We start from the raw sequence: 20,565 nt of genomic DNA on the forward strand, positions 1-20,565 counted from the left end.
GTTAGAATTACACTTTAGGATCGCTGTAATTTATAATTATAAATACATTGGTTTTATGTGATGTTACATACCCCTGAGATGTGCACACACAAAACAGAAATGACAAAATAGTAATGGCTAAAATGGAGGGCTCTTATGATACATTCCATTCGCCATAGGGGGGGGGGGTTAATCCCACTCCACACAGAGCAAGTCCAGGTAATACACTAAATGTATGTTTTTCCTGAAGCATAATAGTAGCTGCACTTTTGCTTATGGTTTGGGACTAGCTCCTCTGTTTTACTCAGAATACACACTAATTTTCCAAGTAAGTGAGGAGAAGATACTGTTGTTTGTTTAGGATATAAAATACTTTTACATTAGTAGCTCACATTAGTATTTGATATTGACCTTAGATTGAAGTGTTTGGTAAGATAGTAGAGTATATAGGCTGTTAGTTTGTGGTTTAGTTTTAGCTGTTCTACACTTTTTTTTTCCTTTTTTTTTTTCCTTAGAGTGTGTTGAATATTGGAGGGGGTAGATTACAGGACAGTACCTTGTTGATGAAAGTGTTTTGTATAGTATAGTTCTGGGCTGCTGGTAGATATAGTTTAGTTTCTGAGCTGTCTACACTTTAGGTATCACTTTGATATTGAGAGGAGGAGAGAGGGTAGATTACAGACAGTACTTTTCAACTGGTCTCTCAAAGATGTTCACAGAACATTGGTATAGACATAATTCTTCAAGCTCTCAACTGTCCAGATTTTCAGAATGTCCAAGATTTTTGCCTTGTACTGACCGTGGGTATGTGTCGGCCTGTAAAATCTGATGTTTGTACTGAATGTCCAATTTTTTTGGCCATTTGAAAGGGTGGCAACCCTAGTCCGTGACACTTTCTCAATATTACTTAGGTAATTTCACTTAATTTCAACTTCTTTGGTTTACTCAAAAATTTAGTAGCCAATCCTAATTAGTAAGTAAAACATGTACACAGTCCTTCTGAATGACTTATAACTCCATTTTATGCTTAGTATTTTTATGCTATTTACTATGCTATTTACTATGTTTTTACTGTCTTATTAACAATATCTGCATCTCTGTGTAACTTGTAACCTTTTATGCTACTAATTATGTTATATAACCATGTTTCTGGAGCATTTTTCCCCAGGTCTCCACTGAAAAGGGACTTTTTGTCCAGTTGGACATTACCCGGTGCACAAATGTAAATAAATAATAAATAAATGAATCCTATAATTATCCCCAGGAGATGACTAGATTTATATTGGCTACTATTTAATGAAAAAGAACACATACATTATGAATGACACAGACAGAAAGCATTTGTGGCACTTAAATCTCCAAGCATTGTGATACAAGTAGGAATGCTGATAAAATAAAAGGAAGGATAACACAGGATGTGAAGTGAGAGGAGAACAGATAGCTGGATAATCAAGGTAGCTGTCTCCTTTTGTGTGATATGATACGTAACCTTATCTCTTGCTTACGTATTTCCACAGTGTCTTTCCTGGAATGCTCCAAATATAATGGGTTGGGTAGTAAGTATAGGAAGGCAAATCAATCCTATACAGAGAAACAAGTCAGATTGCTGTCCTACTGAGGTCTTCAGGCTTTCTTTAAGTTCATCATGTTCATGTACATTAGAGTAAAGATCTCTCTCTGTCTCTGTTGCAAGAATTTATTTGCTGCATGCTCCACTAGAAATATACTACTAATGTAATGATGCATACATTAGTAGACACATTCTGGCATTTTTTATATTTAGGGCAGCACAGTGGTGCAGTGGTTAATGTTGTCACCTCACAATAAAGGTTCTCTGGTTCAATTCTCGCCTCTGGTGAAGAGTATGTATGTCCTCCCTGTGTTTGCATGGATTTCTTCTAGGTGCTCCGGTTTCCTCTCACAGTCCAAAGACATGTGTCTAGAGCATTTCTCTCTGGGTTTCCACTGAAAATAGTTTCTGTCCTCGTCAGACTTTCCTGGTCAACAAATGTTTAATAAATAAATTTACTTTCCTATTTATTTATTTACCTTACATATTGATATTATTTACTTGTTTACTTATGTTTGATGCAAGTGGTTCTTAAAGCTTGTTCTAATTGTTGCTTCTGTAACTGCAAAAGACAAAGAAAATGTCCACAGGAGCAAACAGCAACATCTAAAAACTAATTTATTGAAACAGTACCTGAGCATTTTCATTCCATCAGTTGCGGAAATTCATCAGAGTAAACAGCGTACTTGATGCACCACATATTTAAAAATGTATGACCCAATCTAACCAGAACTAGTAAATTAATTAAATTAAATCAATTATCTCTCAAAGGTAAAAGCCAATAATGTTAAAATATACACAATTCTAAAGTGAATCACACAGAAGGATGTAAATAGTAGTAATTTGCAGTGACAACATTAGTTAAAGGGGTAGTCTGCTCAGATTCCAGTAAATTTTTGATGGGTTCTGACATATATGTGTGTGTGTGTGTGTGTGTGTGTGTGTGTGTGTGTGTGTGTGTGTGTGTGTGTATATATATATATATATATATATATATATGTGTATGTGTGTGTGTATAATATTTAATATATAAACTGTGCTATTTATGAGATGCTCGATAACCATTCAGCTGCATTATTTCATAAAATATATATAATGCCATGTTAATCTTATAGACACATGCAATGCCAGTTATAAAGTGCATTACATCTGTTCAACACTGATACCATTTTGTCATTATCAATTAACGAGTAAATGCTGCTGTCTCATGCTTGAATATAATTCTGACTTTTTATAATTACTGAAGTGTGCCACAATATAGGAGACATAAGTGTTAATGTCACATAATACCACACAAAGTTCTGTTGTTATTCCAACATCCTAATGCCAGTGATGAAAGAGCATTGTGATGGAACTGATACTTTATTATGGTTATGGTAGCAAACAATACTCTTTCTGATGTAAGGCATATTTGCATAAGATAAGGACAGCATGTGATTTCCAGATATATACCTGACTATAATGTACTTGCAGAATTTCAGACTATGTCAGTGCCATTACTATCGACAGACACCTGCACTTGTTGTGATGCTACGTTGTATTCCTTTGTCACTATTTTTAAAAACAGCAGCATCTGTGTTGATGGACAGGTCAACATTTAAAGGACTGTATCATGCTTACAATAGCATGTGCTACAACACTGGATCTCTGATATATGAACTGTTAAAGTCCAGGAGCCCACCATCTGGCATGTAACATTCCTTCACTAACTATAGCTGGAACCTGAGTGATAAAATGTATTTATTATTTTAAGTATATCTCACTTTATTATTTTTAAACACTTTTATTAAATTAAATTAAAAGAAAATAAACCATATTAACATTTTTCATTTATATGCATTCTACACTTCACATATGTTCTTCCTTTTAGCAATTGTCATTTACTTTAACATTACATAAATTGCTTAGTCCCTACATTTCATTAAACCTCACTCATCTCCCTGAACATTATGCTGCATGCATTGTTCTTGCAAATGCTGTTTATTTCTATGTAATTTGTTCCTTCCCTTTTCTAAAGTTCCACCTCCATTTCTTTTATGTTTTTTACAATATTCAGTATTTAATTTACAGTTGGTATAGATTGTGATTTCTGCTTTGTAGTAATTGCTTTTTTGGCAACCAGCAGTCAGAAGCATTAACCTTAGTACAGTCTTACTATGTCTAGGCAATCCAGATCCTGTGCCCAGCTCAGAAGAATCATTTCCTTAGTTACAGCCTTTTCTCCCCCAACATTTCTGATGGAGTACATTGTAGGGAATTTTTAAAATATGTCAACTCATTACACATCCAAAAACAAATTTACAGTTGTCTCTTTCTTTCCTTTCACACACCTGTCTACCTGAGAAAAAAATTCTCTGAAATCTGCCTTGAGTATAAAATACTCATGCAAACACGACCATTCAAAATCCTAAATCTTCTGGATCTCCAAGCCCCTTCCTCATTGCTATCTCTGTGGAAAAATGTTTTTAAGTGCCCCTTTAGCCATATTAATTGCATTTTACACAGCATAATATTTTCTCTCTTTCTTTCTCTCTCTTGTGCACACGCATGCACACACACACACACACACACACACACACACACACACACACACACACACACACACACACACACACACTTCCCAAGAAGTCTAGCAGAATTCTTCTATTTTCCATAGACTTTTTTCGGGCATGGTAGTACTGCCATAACCTGGACTAGGGTCAGGACCATGTAGAGAGCTGTAATTACCCCTCTGCAGAATCCATGTTAGCTCTCATTTCAGAGTTTTATTAACAGGTTAGTGAAATTGCTTACTGACTGGTTGTGTTCTGGAGCAGTGTGCATATGTATAACATATACACTGTTAGTAGTTATTTTGAGTTTGACATTGTAAATTTTAAATATTTTGATACTTCTCAGTATTATGACTATCAGTATAGTATTATTCAATAAGTTGCGACATTCACAAGATATATATGTTGATCTAATCACCTAAATATTGGCAAAAAATATCTAAACATAAAATATTGACAAAATAAAGTTAGACTAGGGAAGGGTATGTGCCCTTTCCCTCAATGCTGTGCAATCTTGGAGTTAGTATATATAATTAGTAGTGGGTGGTAGAGGGTGCAGGGGGGCTTGCCCTCAGCAAAAACTTAGGTTTGTGAAGTGGTTAGTTTTTGCCAATGTTTTGTGTTTAGATATTTTTAACTGTTAATATTTTGAACATTAGATAGTTTTTGTCAATATTTAGGCTGCCAATATTTAGCTGATTGCACTAATTGTTTTATAGCCAATATTTAGCTGATTGCACTAATTGTTTTATATATATATATATATATATATATATATATATATATATATATATATATATGCATATATACACATACATGGGTCTACTTCACCGAAATCACATTTCACTGACATTCATTTCACTGAGACCGAATCACCTAAAGTTCACAACACTGACAACCCATTTCACTGAATCTCACTTCACTGAATTGTAAGCTATATAATTGATATGGCAGTGTATAGAGCACTGTGAGGCAAGTAAAAGGTAAATGGCCTTTTCCCCACTGTAGTGCAACCTGGAGTTAGTATATATAGTTAGGGTGGTGTCGGGGGAATAGCCCCCCCCACTTAGTTTGGTTTTGTATTGTCTGTTTTTTGTTAAGAGGATATGTAAGTAGTTTTTAAGTTGTGGAAAGGGGTACCATTAGTTTTATGAGTTTGTGTATGGTTTCCATTTAGTCTTGTGAAATTTAGCATTTTAAGCTGTCAGTGAAATGAGATTCAGTGAAATGAGTTGTCATTGTTTTGAACTTTAGGTAGTTTGGTGTCAGTGAAATATGTCAGTGAAATGGGATTTCAGTGAAGTAGACACACACACACACACACATATATATATATATATATATATATATATATATATATATATATATATATATATATATATATATATATATATATATATATATATAGACATACATACATATATATATATATATATATATATATATATATATATATATATATATATATATATATATATATATATATATATATATATATATATATATATGTATCACTAAACATCATGAGTAAGTGAAAATTGCTAGTCTTGAACAGGGGATCTACTGAAGAAACCACCATGACTGTAGTATATAGTTCTGCAGTGCTATGAGCACATTATCCTGCATACAACAGAGCTACTGAGATACTGCAGACACACTATCCTAAGTCTGAGGAAAACCCTCAGAAGACAACATCTGTATGGTAGCAGTGTGTACACTCGATATTTTCAGTTAAATAATGTTATACATGAACAATGAACAAGATTGGGATATGATTGTGATTATTCAACTAAAATTAGGCAAAAGAGAGGTTTTTTTGTAAATTTCCTGGGGGGCTGTCACATTGTATGCTTCTGAAGATGCATAAGCTAAGCTCCATTCATTGAGTCACAACGAAGATGAGGACTTATTGTAGACAGCAAGTATTGCACAGGAAGGATCTTCAACCACTACAGGGTAGTATGCTGGAAAGGCAGAAAGTAGCTGTCTGACTAAATCAGAAAGGAAGAGTTGAAGGTTGTGCTAAAATACTTAATAATATAGAACATTTCTAGTCAAGACTGCAATAACTTGTTAATCAAGGTTGAGCTAAAACAGTAACCGTATTATTTGAATGACCTTTGGAAGGCTGGACACCAGAGATATTGTGATTTACTTAAATTAAATGTAGTATAATGCTTGTTCTACCAAACACCTGTGCTAGAATTTCAAATAAATAGATATATAAGGCACAGAGGACTCACTGATTTCAACATAAGTGCACTTGTTTTTCTCCATTATTCAGGGTTCAGACATGCTTTTGCCACCTAGCATATCAAATGTAAGGCTTAGGGTGTATAGTAATGTTTCACCTTTAAGATTTAATATTCTAAAATAGTCTTTGTGGGCAGCTTTCTTATTTGCAGTGGTGATGGACATGTTGACAGATGAGATCAGACAGGAGGCCCCGTGGACTATGATGTTTGCAGATGACATTGTGATCTGTAGTGAGAGTAGGGACCAGGTTGAGGAGACCCTGGTGAGGTAGAGATATGCTCTAGAGAGGAGAGGAATGAAGGTCAGCAGGGCTAAGACAGAATATATGTGTGTAAATGAGAGGGAGGGTAGAGGAATGGTGAGGATGCAGGGAGTAGCGTTGGTAATGGTGGATGAGTTTAAGTACTTGGGATCAATAGTTCAGAGTAATGGTGAGTGTGGAAGAGAGGTGAAGAAGAGAGTACAGGCAGGATGGAGTGGGTGGAGAAGAGTGTCAGGAGTGATTTGTGACAGAAGGGTAGCAGTAAGAGTGAAAGGGAAGAAGGGAAGGTCTACAAGAGGGTAATGAGACCAGCTATGTTGTATGGGTTGGAGACGGTGGGATTGACAAAAAGGCAGGAGTCAGAGCTGGATGTGGCAGACTTAAAGGTGTTAAGATCTGCACTGGGTGAGACTAGGATGGAAAGGATTAGGAATCAGTATATTAGAGGGTCAGCACAGGTTGGACAGTTTGGAGACAAAGCAAGAGAGGCGAGATTGCGTTGATTTGGACATGTGCTGAGGAGGGATGCTGGGTATATTGGGAAAAGGATGCTAAGGATGGAGCTGCCAGGTAAGCGGAAAAGAGGAAGGACTAAGATAAGGTTTATGGATGTGGTGAGAGAGGACATGCAGGCGGTTGGTGTGACAGAGCAAGATGCAGAGGACAGGAAGAAATGGAAGCAGATAATCCTCTGTGGCGACCCCTAATGGGAGCAGCCAAAAGAAGAAGAAGAAGAAGAAGAGTCTTTGTGGGCAACATGTCTGATAACAGTTAAGAGGCACACCCTGTAGGAAATTTTTGCCTCCATCTGCTTGAGCAGGAAGAGGAATTTCTTGGTTCAATGATCTGAAAAAAACATTTAAAGTAAGGTTATAGGACTGGACTGAAAATAAGTTGCAATGTGTCATGAGTCAAGAGTCATCCAAAGAAAAACAGCATATTTAACAAGGAATAGCCTCTTTCTGTGTAGTTGTGAGTGCAGGAGATTAACATGAAATCAAAGAATCTGAGAAGCTTATAAGAGTAATGGGTCTGTGACTTTTTAAAGCTACCTCATACTTAGAGAAAAGAACTTCAGTCAGATTGAAACTATTTCTTTTTCTGGACTTCAGCATTTAACTCAAGAAGGGAGATATTTTGAAAGTTAGCTACATATATGACAGTAATTCAAAGTCAGGGGACGCTCTGAAATGAAAGAATAATACATTGGGAAAATACAACAGGCTTCTCCTGACTACAACTGAGACTGTTATATACATTCACACAGAAAGTCTCTTTTGTTAGAGACAGATTATTCCTACTTAGAAGTGTATTAGAGAAAATGTAAAAATATCATGGTGCAGTTTTTGAAACTTTGTACAAATTATTGTTTAAATTGAATGCTATTGCCGTTTTCCTGATGTACAGTTTTATAGGTACTTACTAAACTACTGATATATGAGGCTCTTTAGAAACCTAGCCATGCATTCCCATGAAGTTTTTAGCCCTTATATTTTAAGTGTAAATAACATGTTGCTCCATTCATGAGAGACAAAGGTGCTAAACCCGGGGTGAATTTGCAGCTACCTATCCATTCATCCAGATTACATTTGAATAGTGTAAGAGTAGTGCTTTGCTTTATGTGGAGAGGAAGTTGATTCCAAAGTAGTTGTATTTTTTTGTGATATATATTTATCCATTCTATTTATGTTACAGAACAGATTAAGATGTTTTAAGTGGGTGTTTATGTACCTATTGGACTTATGAATGTGTAGTAGGTCTGACAGGATAGGGTATGTTGAGACTCTGTATGTGAGGCAGATCAACTATCAACAGCCTGTATGACACTGAGAAGAGGGACAAGGCTTTGAGACAATCTGCATAGCTTTTATGATTTAGGCCCTTGATTCTTTAGTAAAAAAGCATAGTGGGAATTCAAGTTGTACCAGATGTTTGGACAGGTGCACAATGAATATGGCACAATGCTCAATGATTGGCCTGATAAGTACAGAATGCAGATGAATGATCATATCCTTGGACCTGGAAGCCATACTTTTAGTAATAAGCTGTGCAGTAAAAAATGACTTTTTTACACTATTGGATATATGGTGATTGAAGGACAATTCACTTTCTACATAGGTTCCCAGGTCCCTAACTGCAGATGAGTTTTGAGGGGTGTGCTGTCAATGTGATAGTCACAAGGGATATCTTGCTTGCTGAAAAATACTATTATAAATTTCTTGGCATTTAATTTTTGTCCATTGTTTTAACAACAGGTAATGGTTGAAAAAGGCCCTCTTGTAGTATATTGGTGTCCTCTGAGGAGTTTCTGATAGCACTGAGTTTATAGTCATCTGCAAATGTGGTCAGCCATAAACCCTTAACTGTAGCTCTGACCTCAGTGAAGTAAATCCCAAAGAGGAGTGCCCCCAAGGACTGAACCCTGTGGTACATCACTTGTGATAGGTCTTTTTTCTGGGGTCCATTTATGAATCAGTTTGCTATCTGAAGAGTTACATAGGGAGTAACATTTAGCTGGAAATGTTTGTCTACTACCCAATTGTGGAATAGTGCTGAATGCCTTTGTGAGGTCTAGATATGCAATGTGTACTGATTTTCCCTAATCCATTACTTCAGTAACCTACTTAAAGAAGTCAGCCAAGTTAAGCAGGCAGGAACTACCCTTAACAAATCAAAATTGGTGTGGGTCAAGACTCTGTATGTTACATATGCCTACCACATGATGTTATTTTCCATAACCTCACAGATGAGGCTGGTAAGACTTATAAGTGTATAATTTGCCAGGTACATTGATGCCCCAGCTTTATGTAAGGAAATGACAGTTTCTGTCCTCCATACACTGGACATAAAGTCCATTTCGAGGCAGACACTGAAAAGGCTTTGTCGAGGATCTGACAGGTCTTGTTTTAGGCTGACCACTAAGCAGCTCTGTATGATATCACGCCTCATAGAAGTAGTTTTCTTGGCCTTGGATAGTGCCTTTAGGACTTGCTCATTACAGATTTGGCGGGGATGATGTAGATATAGGTATGAGCTCTGGGAATGTAGAAGGGGAGAGGATGAAGTTATAGCTAAATTTATTCACCAGTAGATTGGCTATATTGTCTGAGTCTGATTTTGTGATATCATTTACAATTGGCTCTGTGCAGTGCTGAGCATTGTTTCTAAGGTTTCTAATACAGTTATGTGGTTGCTCTTTGCCTGGGTGGCAATTTTAGCTCATATCTGGCTTTGGTTGACTTGATCAGGGTCCACAGTTCCCTGTTAAGTTTTGCAAGAGCTTTTTTTTTTTGCATCGTAAGACTTATGTTCCTTTTTTTGTGTGTAATGTGTTTTTTTCTTTTGTTGTGGAACCTGTTTATATTTGGGTTCCACCACAGTGGTTTATTTTTCAATGTGGCATTGTATAGGTTCAGAAATGGACATATTCATCTATGCAGCTATTCACATGTGAATATAATTTGGTGGTAAAGGTTTCTGGATAAGCTGTGGGGACATCGAGTTGGAAGGGGATGTTGAATTTAACCAGGTCATCATTCAGCTTCATTAGCCTTGGAATAATCTATGAATACCATGGTATTAGAGGAGGTTTCTGGCTTCAGGCTTAAGGTGAATGTAAATGATTTTTGATCTGATTTGACTGGTTACAACTGGTAGGGAACAGAGGTGTCCCATACTGGTGAGGATGATGTCCAGGATTTTATTGACACTGGTTGGTTTATGGACTATGATCCAGACAGTTTGTGTTGATGAAGCCCATAAATCTTTGGAAATTCATGTATGAGGATATATACATCTCCCAGTTAATGAAGGAGTAAAGCCCCCTAGGAGAATGGTGTTTGGCTAAATGCTTAGGGACTTCATACTAGTTAAGTAAGAGTTATGGGTTGCAGGAGACAAAGAGGGGGTCCTATAGTTAGTCATGATGTGATAAGAGATCTTGTTAATGTTAAGTTGGACTTGGAGGAGTTCCAGATTGTTATCTTGTGTAACTAGTCAGGAGGTAAAGTTTTTTTTTTTTTTTTTTAACAAATATGGAGAAACTACCTCCCTTAGTGCCTCCATCTAGTGCAGTGGGTTTAAACGTGTGGTGCGCATTGAAACCCTGCACTCACAGGGTGCTCTCAATAGTTTTGAACTATTACTCTGTGACAACACATATATCAATGTTTTCCAGGGTAAGCAGTGTTGTAGGGAGTGGATTTCTTTTACTTCGGCTCCTAGCATTGAGCAACAGTGTCTTTTTGTTATGCAGATTGTTTTTTCTTACATTGGAAACTTTTGAAGAATGAAGTTGCCTAAAAAAGTTACTGTGGGGGGCAGAAAAGGTCTTAGCAGATATAAGAAAGCCTTGGAGGAACAGGTGCAAGCCATCTCTGGCAAAGCAGTTAGGACTATTTTCCATATCCTCCCTGTCTGATATGTATTGAACCCCCTTCGAACGACATCAGAAGCTAAGCCAATTGTTGAAGTCGATAATCTTTTGTTTGTATTGTGGCATCATTCTTGGTGATGATAAAAATCGAGGTTAGGGTCATATCTGCCTCAAACACATTCTGATAATTCCATCATCTCTCTCATCATATAGTCCAGGGAAGTACATCCTAAGTTGTTTACACCCACATTTAGTACAACAGTGTCATATGAGTACTTGTGGTGCGTCTCACATTGGATTCATCTATGACTAGGATATTGGATCCTGTGGAGCTTTGCCTAATTGGCATTTGAATTAAGACACTGTGATTCTTAGATTTATGTTTCAATGAGGATGCTGCCTGTGTTGAATGTTTGGGAGGTGGCTGAGGGTATTTATGTCTTAGGTTCCACTTAGGAGCATTTAGGAGGTCATTGTGGTTTAAGTAGGTTTCTTTTAAGAGCCTCAGCATATATAGGTCCACGTTTTTGGTAGGATCTCTGTGTGATAAGCTTAATAGGATCATAGGAGGTTACTAGGCTAATGGTCCCGGGGCCCTTACAAGCCTAGCCATGAGTTTATCCCCAAAAAGAAACCTCGGTCAGCACCTGTTACCCCTGTCAGTGAAGGACACAGGGGGAACCCCTGGAACAAATTTGTGGTTTCCCATCCCGTCATCAAGGTTGCGCTTGAAGAGGGTCAGTGAGGTGCTCTGTTTGACATGTATGGAAGTTTATTCCAAAGATGGGACAGCCTCTGGGAGACAAACCCGTCTCTCCAAGCAGGTTTTGTTGATGCTGCATATTAGATTCAGGCCTTCTGAGTGGGTAATGCATGAGTTAGACTTACGGATATGGAGTACCTCTAGTAGGGCAGGGTCCGAGATTGCCTTGTAGGCGAGACACAGATCACCCTGAGCAATATGTACAATACCAAATCGAGTGAAAGTAGTGTTATGTGGAACTGTCATCTCATTTACTTGTCTTCATGTGTGAGTTTTGCCTTAGATAGCATTACAGAATCGCAGCTCTCATATACTGTGTTTTTTTTGGTTAAGTAGTAGGTGCTTGTCAATAAACATGAGACAATTGCTACATTGCCTTGGGATGCCCATTTAACCAAAGTGGCTACAGACACAGTCAAAAAGTGCCACTCCATGGTTCCAGGTGCTTACTAATAAGGGTCGAAGGGGGAGTAATACTGGTGAGGTTTGGCAAAGGTTACTGGAGGTGATATCTGTTTGGTAATGGCTGGTCTCAACACAAATGCATGCAGCTATGAGGCAGTGAACCTTAGCTCCTTCTCTCATTAGAAGCAAAAGAGTAGCTTGATATCAAGCTTCCCTAAGTAGCATTAACCCAGCTGTTGCTGGCTCCAGTACACTTACTACAGACTTATATTGGTAGATAACCTTGGTAGAACCTACAGCAGCTGGATGCAGCAGACAGCCAAGCTGCACAAAATCTCTGTTGCTATTTACGAGTTCATAAAAAGTTTTACATTGTTTAGTTAATAAAAAATGAATGAATTTTTGAATGCATTCGCTACTTGTAGCTTGTGTAAATACGAGAAGATTTAACACCAGGGAAGAAGGTACTGAACTAGTGATTTGCAGTCCGAGAAGTTAAATTTGCAGTTTTATCATGGAATGTTAATTAATGGTTTATAAAAAAATATGCAAGATATTTGTGTTCATTAGGAAGATCAGGCCTCTCTTTGTATCACTGCAAGGAATGCATCTGAAACTAAGGGATATTGGATATAAATTGAGGTTTTCATATTCATAATGGAGGTCAAAGGAGGGCTTCTACACTGTTGCAAAGAAATAGGGCTTTTAAGCTGCTAGAAGTTTAAAAAGATAATGAAGGTAGATGTTATTAGTAAGAGATATGCTATAGGAAGTGTTATGCATGGTTTTAAGTAAATCTGTACATCCCGGTAGATAATGGTCAACAAACTATGGTTAGAATGTTAACAAAGTGGGTTTTTGCAAAAAAAAGTCCAGAATGCAAGCAAAACTCTTATTTAATGAAATACAGTGAAGCACTTTTCGTTTGTAAAATAACAAACTTCATCAGACTAAAACAGTGTTAAACCACAACTACATTTCTTAAATAGCATTTTACATTCCTGCCCTACACTAGAAAGGGAATGATGTCATCACAAAATTTATTTTTTTTTTAAATATATAAGCACACATATATAAAACACAAATAAAAATACATTAACTAAATTCCTTCATTAATAAATAATCTAAAGACATCCAAATTGGTTATTATTAATAAAAATATTTCTTGTTGTAAAAAATATATAAAAAATATATCTAAGTAAATATACTTATACCACTACCCTAACAGAGGTCAGCAATAATAAAAACCAGCTTACAAATAATCTCACCTAAGTAATGCTTTTAGTTTGAGTATACTATTGATTGCACAGTAGTCATTCAAAGCGGGTTTTGCACTTGAGAGTTTACAGCAGGAGATTAAAGTACACTTTTTCTCAACAAACAAGGTGCACACTGGCCCCAGAGCTGATAGGGTACCTACATTAGAGTAATGTATTCATAAGTATGGGACACTAATGTGAATGGCAAGTATGGAGGAGACATTAAGGCTTTGTAAAGATACTTATACATGTAGAGAAAGAAAGGATGACTCCAAACAACCACAGCTAAGGATTCAACAGTTTAATGAAAATTCTGTTTAAAAAACAAGGTTAATACTTTCAGAACAGGAATCCTTCTTCAGACCATTAAAAACATATTAAAACAAAGAATTTAAATAAACAGTACAACCAATTAGACAACAGAGAAGACTTGATTAGCAATGATGTCATCTAACAGAGAAAAATAATTCAACCAGTAAGCTAGCTTAAAAAAGCCAAGCCTCCAAAGAGTAATACCCTCTCGATGCTTCAGTGGGCGACTTAAGAAAAGGCTTAATACTCATTTTATCATTTAAGCTTGGTTCACATTAAGATTTAAGCTTCAGAATCCACTTCTGTTCTTCTTGCACAGTTACATTTCTAATATCACCAACCCTGTTATTCAGACTATCTATCTGTAAATCAAAAAACTTAAATGAATGTTCAGTACCTCTTGGTCTGACCTGTCTTGCCAAAGCATTGGTGGGTCTATTCCTTTGGATATCATAAACATGCTCTAAAATCCTGTTCCTAAGAGTACGGTTCATTTTTCCTATATATAATGGATCACAGGCAGTGCAGATAGCCATATAAACAAGATCAGAGCTTCCACAATGTGCAAAATGGTCAAAACAAAAATGTAAACCAGTAGGATGATATAAAAAAGTGGTACAAGAAAATATAAATTTAAAAGCTTTATATGTACCACATTTAAAAGTATGACAACAAGTGGATTTCAGAGAAAAATCTTTTGTTTAAAATTTCTGTAACAGATTTGTCTTTTCAGGGAAAGATCATTTCAAAAACTGAACTTCGGTTCTTGGTCAATAACTTTCTTGACATCAGGGTCCGATAAAAGTATCGGCCAGTGATTCTTAATTTCACAGACCTGCCCAATATTACTTGAATGAGTAAGACCATGAGCAACTCTATTTTCTCTGTTTGTGTCAAATTCCAGACTCTCAGAGAAAAAAGTCTACCTATAGTTGCTCTGCTATCACGTACCTCATTAATACATAGATCAACCTCTGTCAGTGTGTAATCCCTCCTTATAAAATCCTCTCCTCACAGAGACAGCAGCCAAGACACAATAAGGATGGATAACGTTATCACAGTGAAAAAGCAATGAATGCAAAAAGCACCATGGTGATGTACAAAAATAAAACACAGCCTGCAGAAGCAGGATAGTCAGCTTCTAAGCAACAACAGAGGGTGCTGGTTAACAACCCACAGTACAGTGTTATTAGCAGTTTGAAAGCAGTGGAATATAATAATGTAGATGATATTATTCACATTTGCTTACGTTCAACTTGTTATGTTTTATAGTTATGCATTTTTAAGCATTATGTACGCCATGCTGCAGTTTCCGTATAATGTACATGTTTTCTATACTACAGGCGCTTCTGTGAAACTGCACATTGGGTATCATTAATGGTTCTTTACATGCAGGAATAGGTTATTTGGGTAGTAAAATAGTTTAGTGGGTAGTATTGTTGCCTTACAGTAAGAGGTTCCCCAGTTTGGTTCAAAGCTGGAGTGCCTTCTGTGAGGAGTCTGCATGTTCCCTTTGTGTTCATGTGTTTTTTCTCAGGAGAATTCAGTTTCCTCCCAACACCCAAAGAAATGCAGTAGGTTGATTGACAAGTATAATTTCTCCCTAGGTATGTGTGTCTGATACAGAAAAAAAGGGCTGAAAATCCTTATGTTCCCTACTCATAACAGGATTTGAATGCAATGGATGAATGGATTATCTAGTTTATACTGTTTCATATGTGGAGAAGGTATCTTAGACCAGATTCTTTTTCTGTATTCCTTTTTATTGCAGTTATTCATTTATGACTTTTTCTTTATTATGGCAACACTGTTTTGCCTTTCACTAATAAGTGCATCATTTATACAACACAAATACCATATACATATATGTCATACATGCATATATGTAAAAGACAAAGGCTTCCTGTGCACATGGAAGATTCGCTAGAACGCAACAATGTTACTATCCCGCTTAAGAGTTTGGGATGGTAACGTGTGTTTAAGCAACTAAAAGCAACTGCGATTTCAGCATACTTAAACAACTGTACCACTATTAATTTGCATTGTCAGGGTGCTTATGCATGCATCTGTATGTATATGCTGGGGAGGAGGGCTGAAGCAAGTGACAATGCACTACTGTGGGAAGAAATTATTTCTCTTCATCAATCAGTGGTGTATGCAACCAACAAGTAGTTATTGGGTGGTTGAGAATGGCAGTTTGTGTGTGAAAGCTGAAGTACTACCATAAAAAAATCATCACCATCACAGCTACTGTCTGTAGACAAAGCTTATGTGACTTCACAGTCAAAGGAAGAATACTCTTATGACTATAAAAAAGGGGATTATTCTGGTGTGAGTTAATTTGCATTTGAAAGGAGATGAAGTTATTGTTTTCTCATATTTCATGAAAGAAATGAAGACAATGCAACCACTATTTTGGCTTTCATAATTGTTACTTTATCATAGTCAAACAGTATATCTATTACAGTGTTTCATCTACTGGACTCTCACAGGCAACACATTTTCAATAGATTAGTCTTTGAACAAACCAATACAATTTACTGAGGTACTTTTTAGGGGGTCATATTTCAAACAGTTTTACGAACATTTCTTGGTTAAAAAGCATTTACTCCATAGGCTCAAAAATATATAATACATCTCTTTTTATAGATTCTGTCAAAATCTTTTAAGTTTCAAAAATGATTAAGTTATACTTTTGTCCATTTTAGGCTTTCACTGTATTAATAACTTTAAGCTTAAGGTGTATTCCATTTTTTGATCGGAGAACCAGCTGTGGGATTTTAATAGGGGGCTTGGCTAGATCTGGTGCCAATTCAAACCGGGCCAGTGTCAGTGCTGTGGCTACTTTCATCTCATTCATAGCAAATTGTTGGCCAATACAGTTTCTGAAAGACAAAGATAAAGGAACATGTAGATAAAGTTATCAGTATCAACAAATAAGTTATATGTACACAAAATGTTCAAAAATTTAGCAATTTATGTTTGACTATTAGTAGAGCATGTGCATACACATGTGTGCACATGCATGGCCACACACACACACACACACACACACACACACACACACACACACACACACACACACACACAAACACACAATAAATTAGTCTGATGAACTGTTCACTGGAATTTTTCAAGATAAAAAATATCATAGATAGCCAGCTCAAGTATGATATAGGGATAAAACAAAACTCTTGTCAAAATCACTTCATTTAAATAACACCCTTATTGAATAGGTCCCTAATACCAAACTTTTAGGAGTCAGTTGCTGACAACTTGAAATTTGACCTACACATCCAAGGCTCAGCCTCTTGTATAGAACATAATCCTACCTAATAGACCATAGCTAAAGCATACCATTTGTCCACCCTACTGTATGCCTCCTAACCCTTTACTAACCTATAAATGTCCACACAACCAAAGCTGGAACAATACACAATAGCACAGCTTGCTTTGCTGCAAATAGCCCCTTTAGAACTCATCATTGTTGTGCCCTTAAACAATTAAATTGGGCTGAACTCCCACATCACCTCCATTATAGTCAGATACTACTAACTCATACTCTTTTATACTACCCTGATAAGTATCTGCATCTAAAAATCATGCTTCAGTGCTACCACTCTACCAAAGTTCTTTGCTCTTAAGGCAAACTTCTCCTCTCCATCACTAAAACCCAAATGCATTGGGAGCCTCCTTGTAGTCAGACTCTATTGCTACCCTCTGGAATGCCCTCCCACATGACTTAGGGCTTCTTGAGAAACAGCAGGCATTCAAAACACATCTAAGAAAACCCCTCTCAAAATCCTGACTCTGTAGCTGTACCTCTCCAGGATAAGTATATCATTTGCGCTCTCTTCCTTCTCTTCTACTGTACCCCTACCTTCTACTGTACCCCTACCTTGTACTATACCTCTGCTCTCCTCTACTCTCTTACCAGCTGTCACTCTGTCTTCACCCTCCCCACCTTCTACCCATCTCTCTCTTAACTCTTTTACCACTCATTTCCTTTCTATCTCATAATTAAATCAGTCTTTTGATTTCCACATTTGTAAATAACTCAGTACTCTGTAGTGTGACAGCTATCTTACTGCATAGTTATTTAACTGTACCTGTATAGAATATCATTAGTATAATTAGGCTTACTGCTTTAGGTATAGTTACTATCACAGCTACTTTGACATTACAAATTTATCTTAATTGTGTTCTGCCTGACATTATTGATATTGTATAACTTAAAAGATTTTGTTTGTATTTCATTTACTGCAGCTTTTCTCCCTGGGCCTCCACTGAAAGGTAGGGTTGCCACCTTTCTATGTGTTTTTTTTTTGTACAAACTCCACAGAATACTGGAGTTTGTACAGTGCTTTCTGCACTACCACCCAATATTCAGATTTTTGAGTAGTCCGGAAAAACACATGGTCAACAAATTTAAAATAAATAAACAGTAAAGCCCTGACAATGTTCCAGATGACCACATTTCTTGTAGTAGTTGGATACCGGATGGAGCTGACAGGACAGGATAGGGGAGGCTGGGATAGAGTCAGCCAAGCAGTGCCACTGTCCTTCAGAAGAGGGACAGCAATGCAAATGCATGGTCTGGGGCAACAGTTAGGCTCATCAAGCCACTGCCTGATGATAACCTTCAGTGTGGGTTGTGGAAATGTACACACGCCCAACAGAGGCATTGTGGGCCTCTGTGGTGATTCCTGCCCAGAGAGATTAGGTTCTTACAAATGCCCACAATGTTGGATACTGGTGAGAACATAAAGCATCTTTGTGGCTACCTGAGTGAAAGCTCCAATCAGACAGCTTGCAACCTGATCTCTGGTGAAATTCCTAGGTAAGGGAATGAATGGGCAGTGCCCATCTTTGGGGGGGGGGGGGGCTTGACAGTTAGCAGGCACAGGGGCAAAAAGAAAATGACAAAGACAAAAATCAAAGGTCATTTACAAGATATTGTTCAATCAAAGTCTATATTATAAAAGTTTCATCATAAAGAAAATTAGATAGAAATTCAGAATTACAGTAAAAAAGTTAAATTGTTTAAGGTGCTGTTGGTAACACTATTTATTTTAACATTTTTTCCTGGTATGACAGAACACACATGAACAATGCAGCTAAAAGAATGCTTGTAAACACTCCCCAAAAATCTTACCCAAATAAGTTTGCAGTTCTTGAATCACTAAAGCATAATTTTCTTACAGGTCACTTTACAATGGAAGAAAAGGAAACTGGAAATGAAGCATGTTCTCTCTGACAACAATAAACAACATACATGTAGTGCCCCTTCCAGTACACCCACAACATACTTACCCAAATGGGCTACTTACTGAAAGTCTAAGGATAGTATTACGACCATCAGAGCAATAAAATCGTAAGAGCAAATGGGGGATATATACCAATGCAGAACCTGCTGCCCCTCTACTGAGTGACTGTGGCACTGCTTGGCTGACTCCACATTTACCAGGTATAGTGATCTTGACAGCAGCATATACAAGTAATAGGGGTGATGGCAGAGTGGGGGAAGGGCTAAAGCTCCCCTGTAAAAAAGTTAAAAAAATTTAACACTTTCAGAATTTGCTCTTTTTCTTTTTGTGAGAACTGCACTTTACTTTTTAAAGTGCTAGAACTCAAAGCATCAGTTCCTGTGCCTCCACAGAGCCTTCCAAACATCAACTTGGATAATAAATGTCATACTTTAGTAGTATATTTGATTCTCTAACTTGCATGTCCAGCTGTAAGAAACCTGCTCAGTCATCCCATGTTCCTCAGTTACCTCTAAAGAAAGGCTTTTATGTCTATTGAGCTTACTTGGCTTCTAAGTGCATAACATATAATAAAACATGCAACTAAAAGTCTGCAAGTACAGTAGAGAGGGCTGAGATGAAGACCTGCCAGTGAGAGTTGTCCTGTAGTACTAGGATTGATTTCTTTCACCAGTCCCTTCCTAAAACAGAAGACAAAAGACTTACCACATTAAAATATAAACCCTGTTTTCTAACTATACACAAGGATATAATATCCTGAGAGTGCAACTATTTGCAAAGGTGGTAGAATACAAGCGTAAATGGATGCATTTCAGGGGTTCTTTGTGAAGATTACTAGATACTGCAAGGGCTCGCATACTTGTAATATAATAAATTTATGAAGATTCCTAAAATAAATCTAACCAGTGGGATAGATTCCTTAACACTTAATCTCAATCTCACCTTTCCAGAAAGCCACACAAGAAGCCATAGCCCTTGTGAAATGGGCTCTAACCCTGCCTGGAAATGGCTTACTATGGTGACAACAAAAGGCAATAGCATGAGACAATCTGAAAATAGTCTGTTTTAACACTGTTGTCCTTTCCTCTTAGCTTCATAGGACAGAAACAGCTTATCAGCTTTCCTGGAGGCTTAGGTTTTGTCTTGGTAGCATCTGAGCGGTCTGTAAGAATCTAGAGTGTGAAGAATCTTTTCTGAGTTGTTCTTGGGTTCAGGGAAGAGGATGGGGAGATTACTAGTCTGGCTCAAGGTACACTCTGAGGCCACTTTTGGCATAAATGAAAGGTTAGTTCTCAAAGATACCCTGCCCTTGTGAAAAATGAGATATAGTTGACTCACCATAAGGGCTTGTAATTCAGATACTCTCCTAACAGAAGTCAGAGCAATGCATAAAACAGGTTTTCATGTTAAGAACCTCAAATGAGCCTGATGAGCTTGTTCAAATGGAAAAAAAAAGAGTAAGCTTTTCAAGCAAAACGTTAAGATACCAAGGATCCGGCAACTGTTTCATAGATGGATGCATATGCAACTATTTAGCCTGAGAATTGTTAGAAAGGGAGGATCTA

The 20,565-nt window shown here is 37.1% G+C and overlaps 1 protein-coding gene across 1 annotated transcript in view; it reads right to left on the minus strand.

The window, feature by feature from the left end:
• Positions 1 to 15,922: 15,922 nt before the first annotated feature.
• Positions 15,923 to 20,565, minus strand: part of LOC122813483 (cytochrome P450 4B1-like) — a 517,660-nt gene continuing 513,017 nt past the window's right edge. The window contains exon 12 of the mRNA XM_044085822.1: positions 15,923 to 16,618. Coding sequence (XP_043941757.1) covers positions 16,438 to 16,618 — 181 coding nt within the window. The 3' untranslated portion in view covers positions 15,923 to 16,437. The remainder of the gene's footprint in view (positions 16,619 to 20,565) is intronic.

Source organism: Protopterus annectens, chromosome 10.part0 (genome assembly GCF_019279795.1).
Source record: "Protopterus annectens isolate FY-2018-M chromosome 10.part0, PAN1.0, whole genome shotgun sequence".
NCBI lineage: Eukaryota > Metazoa > Chordata > Ceratodontiformes > Protopteridae > Protopterus > Protopterus annectens.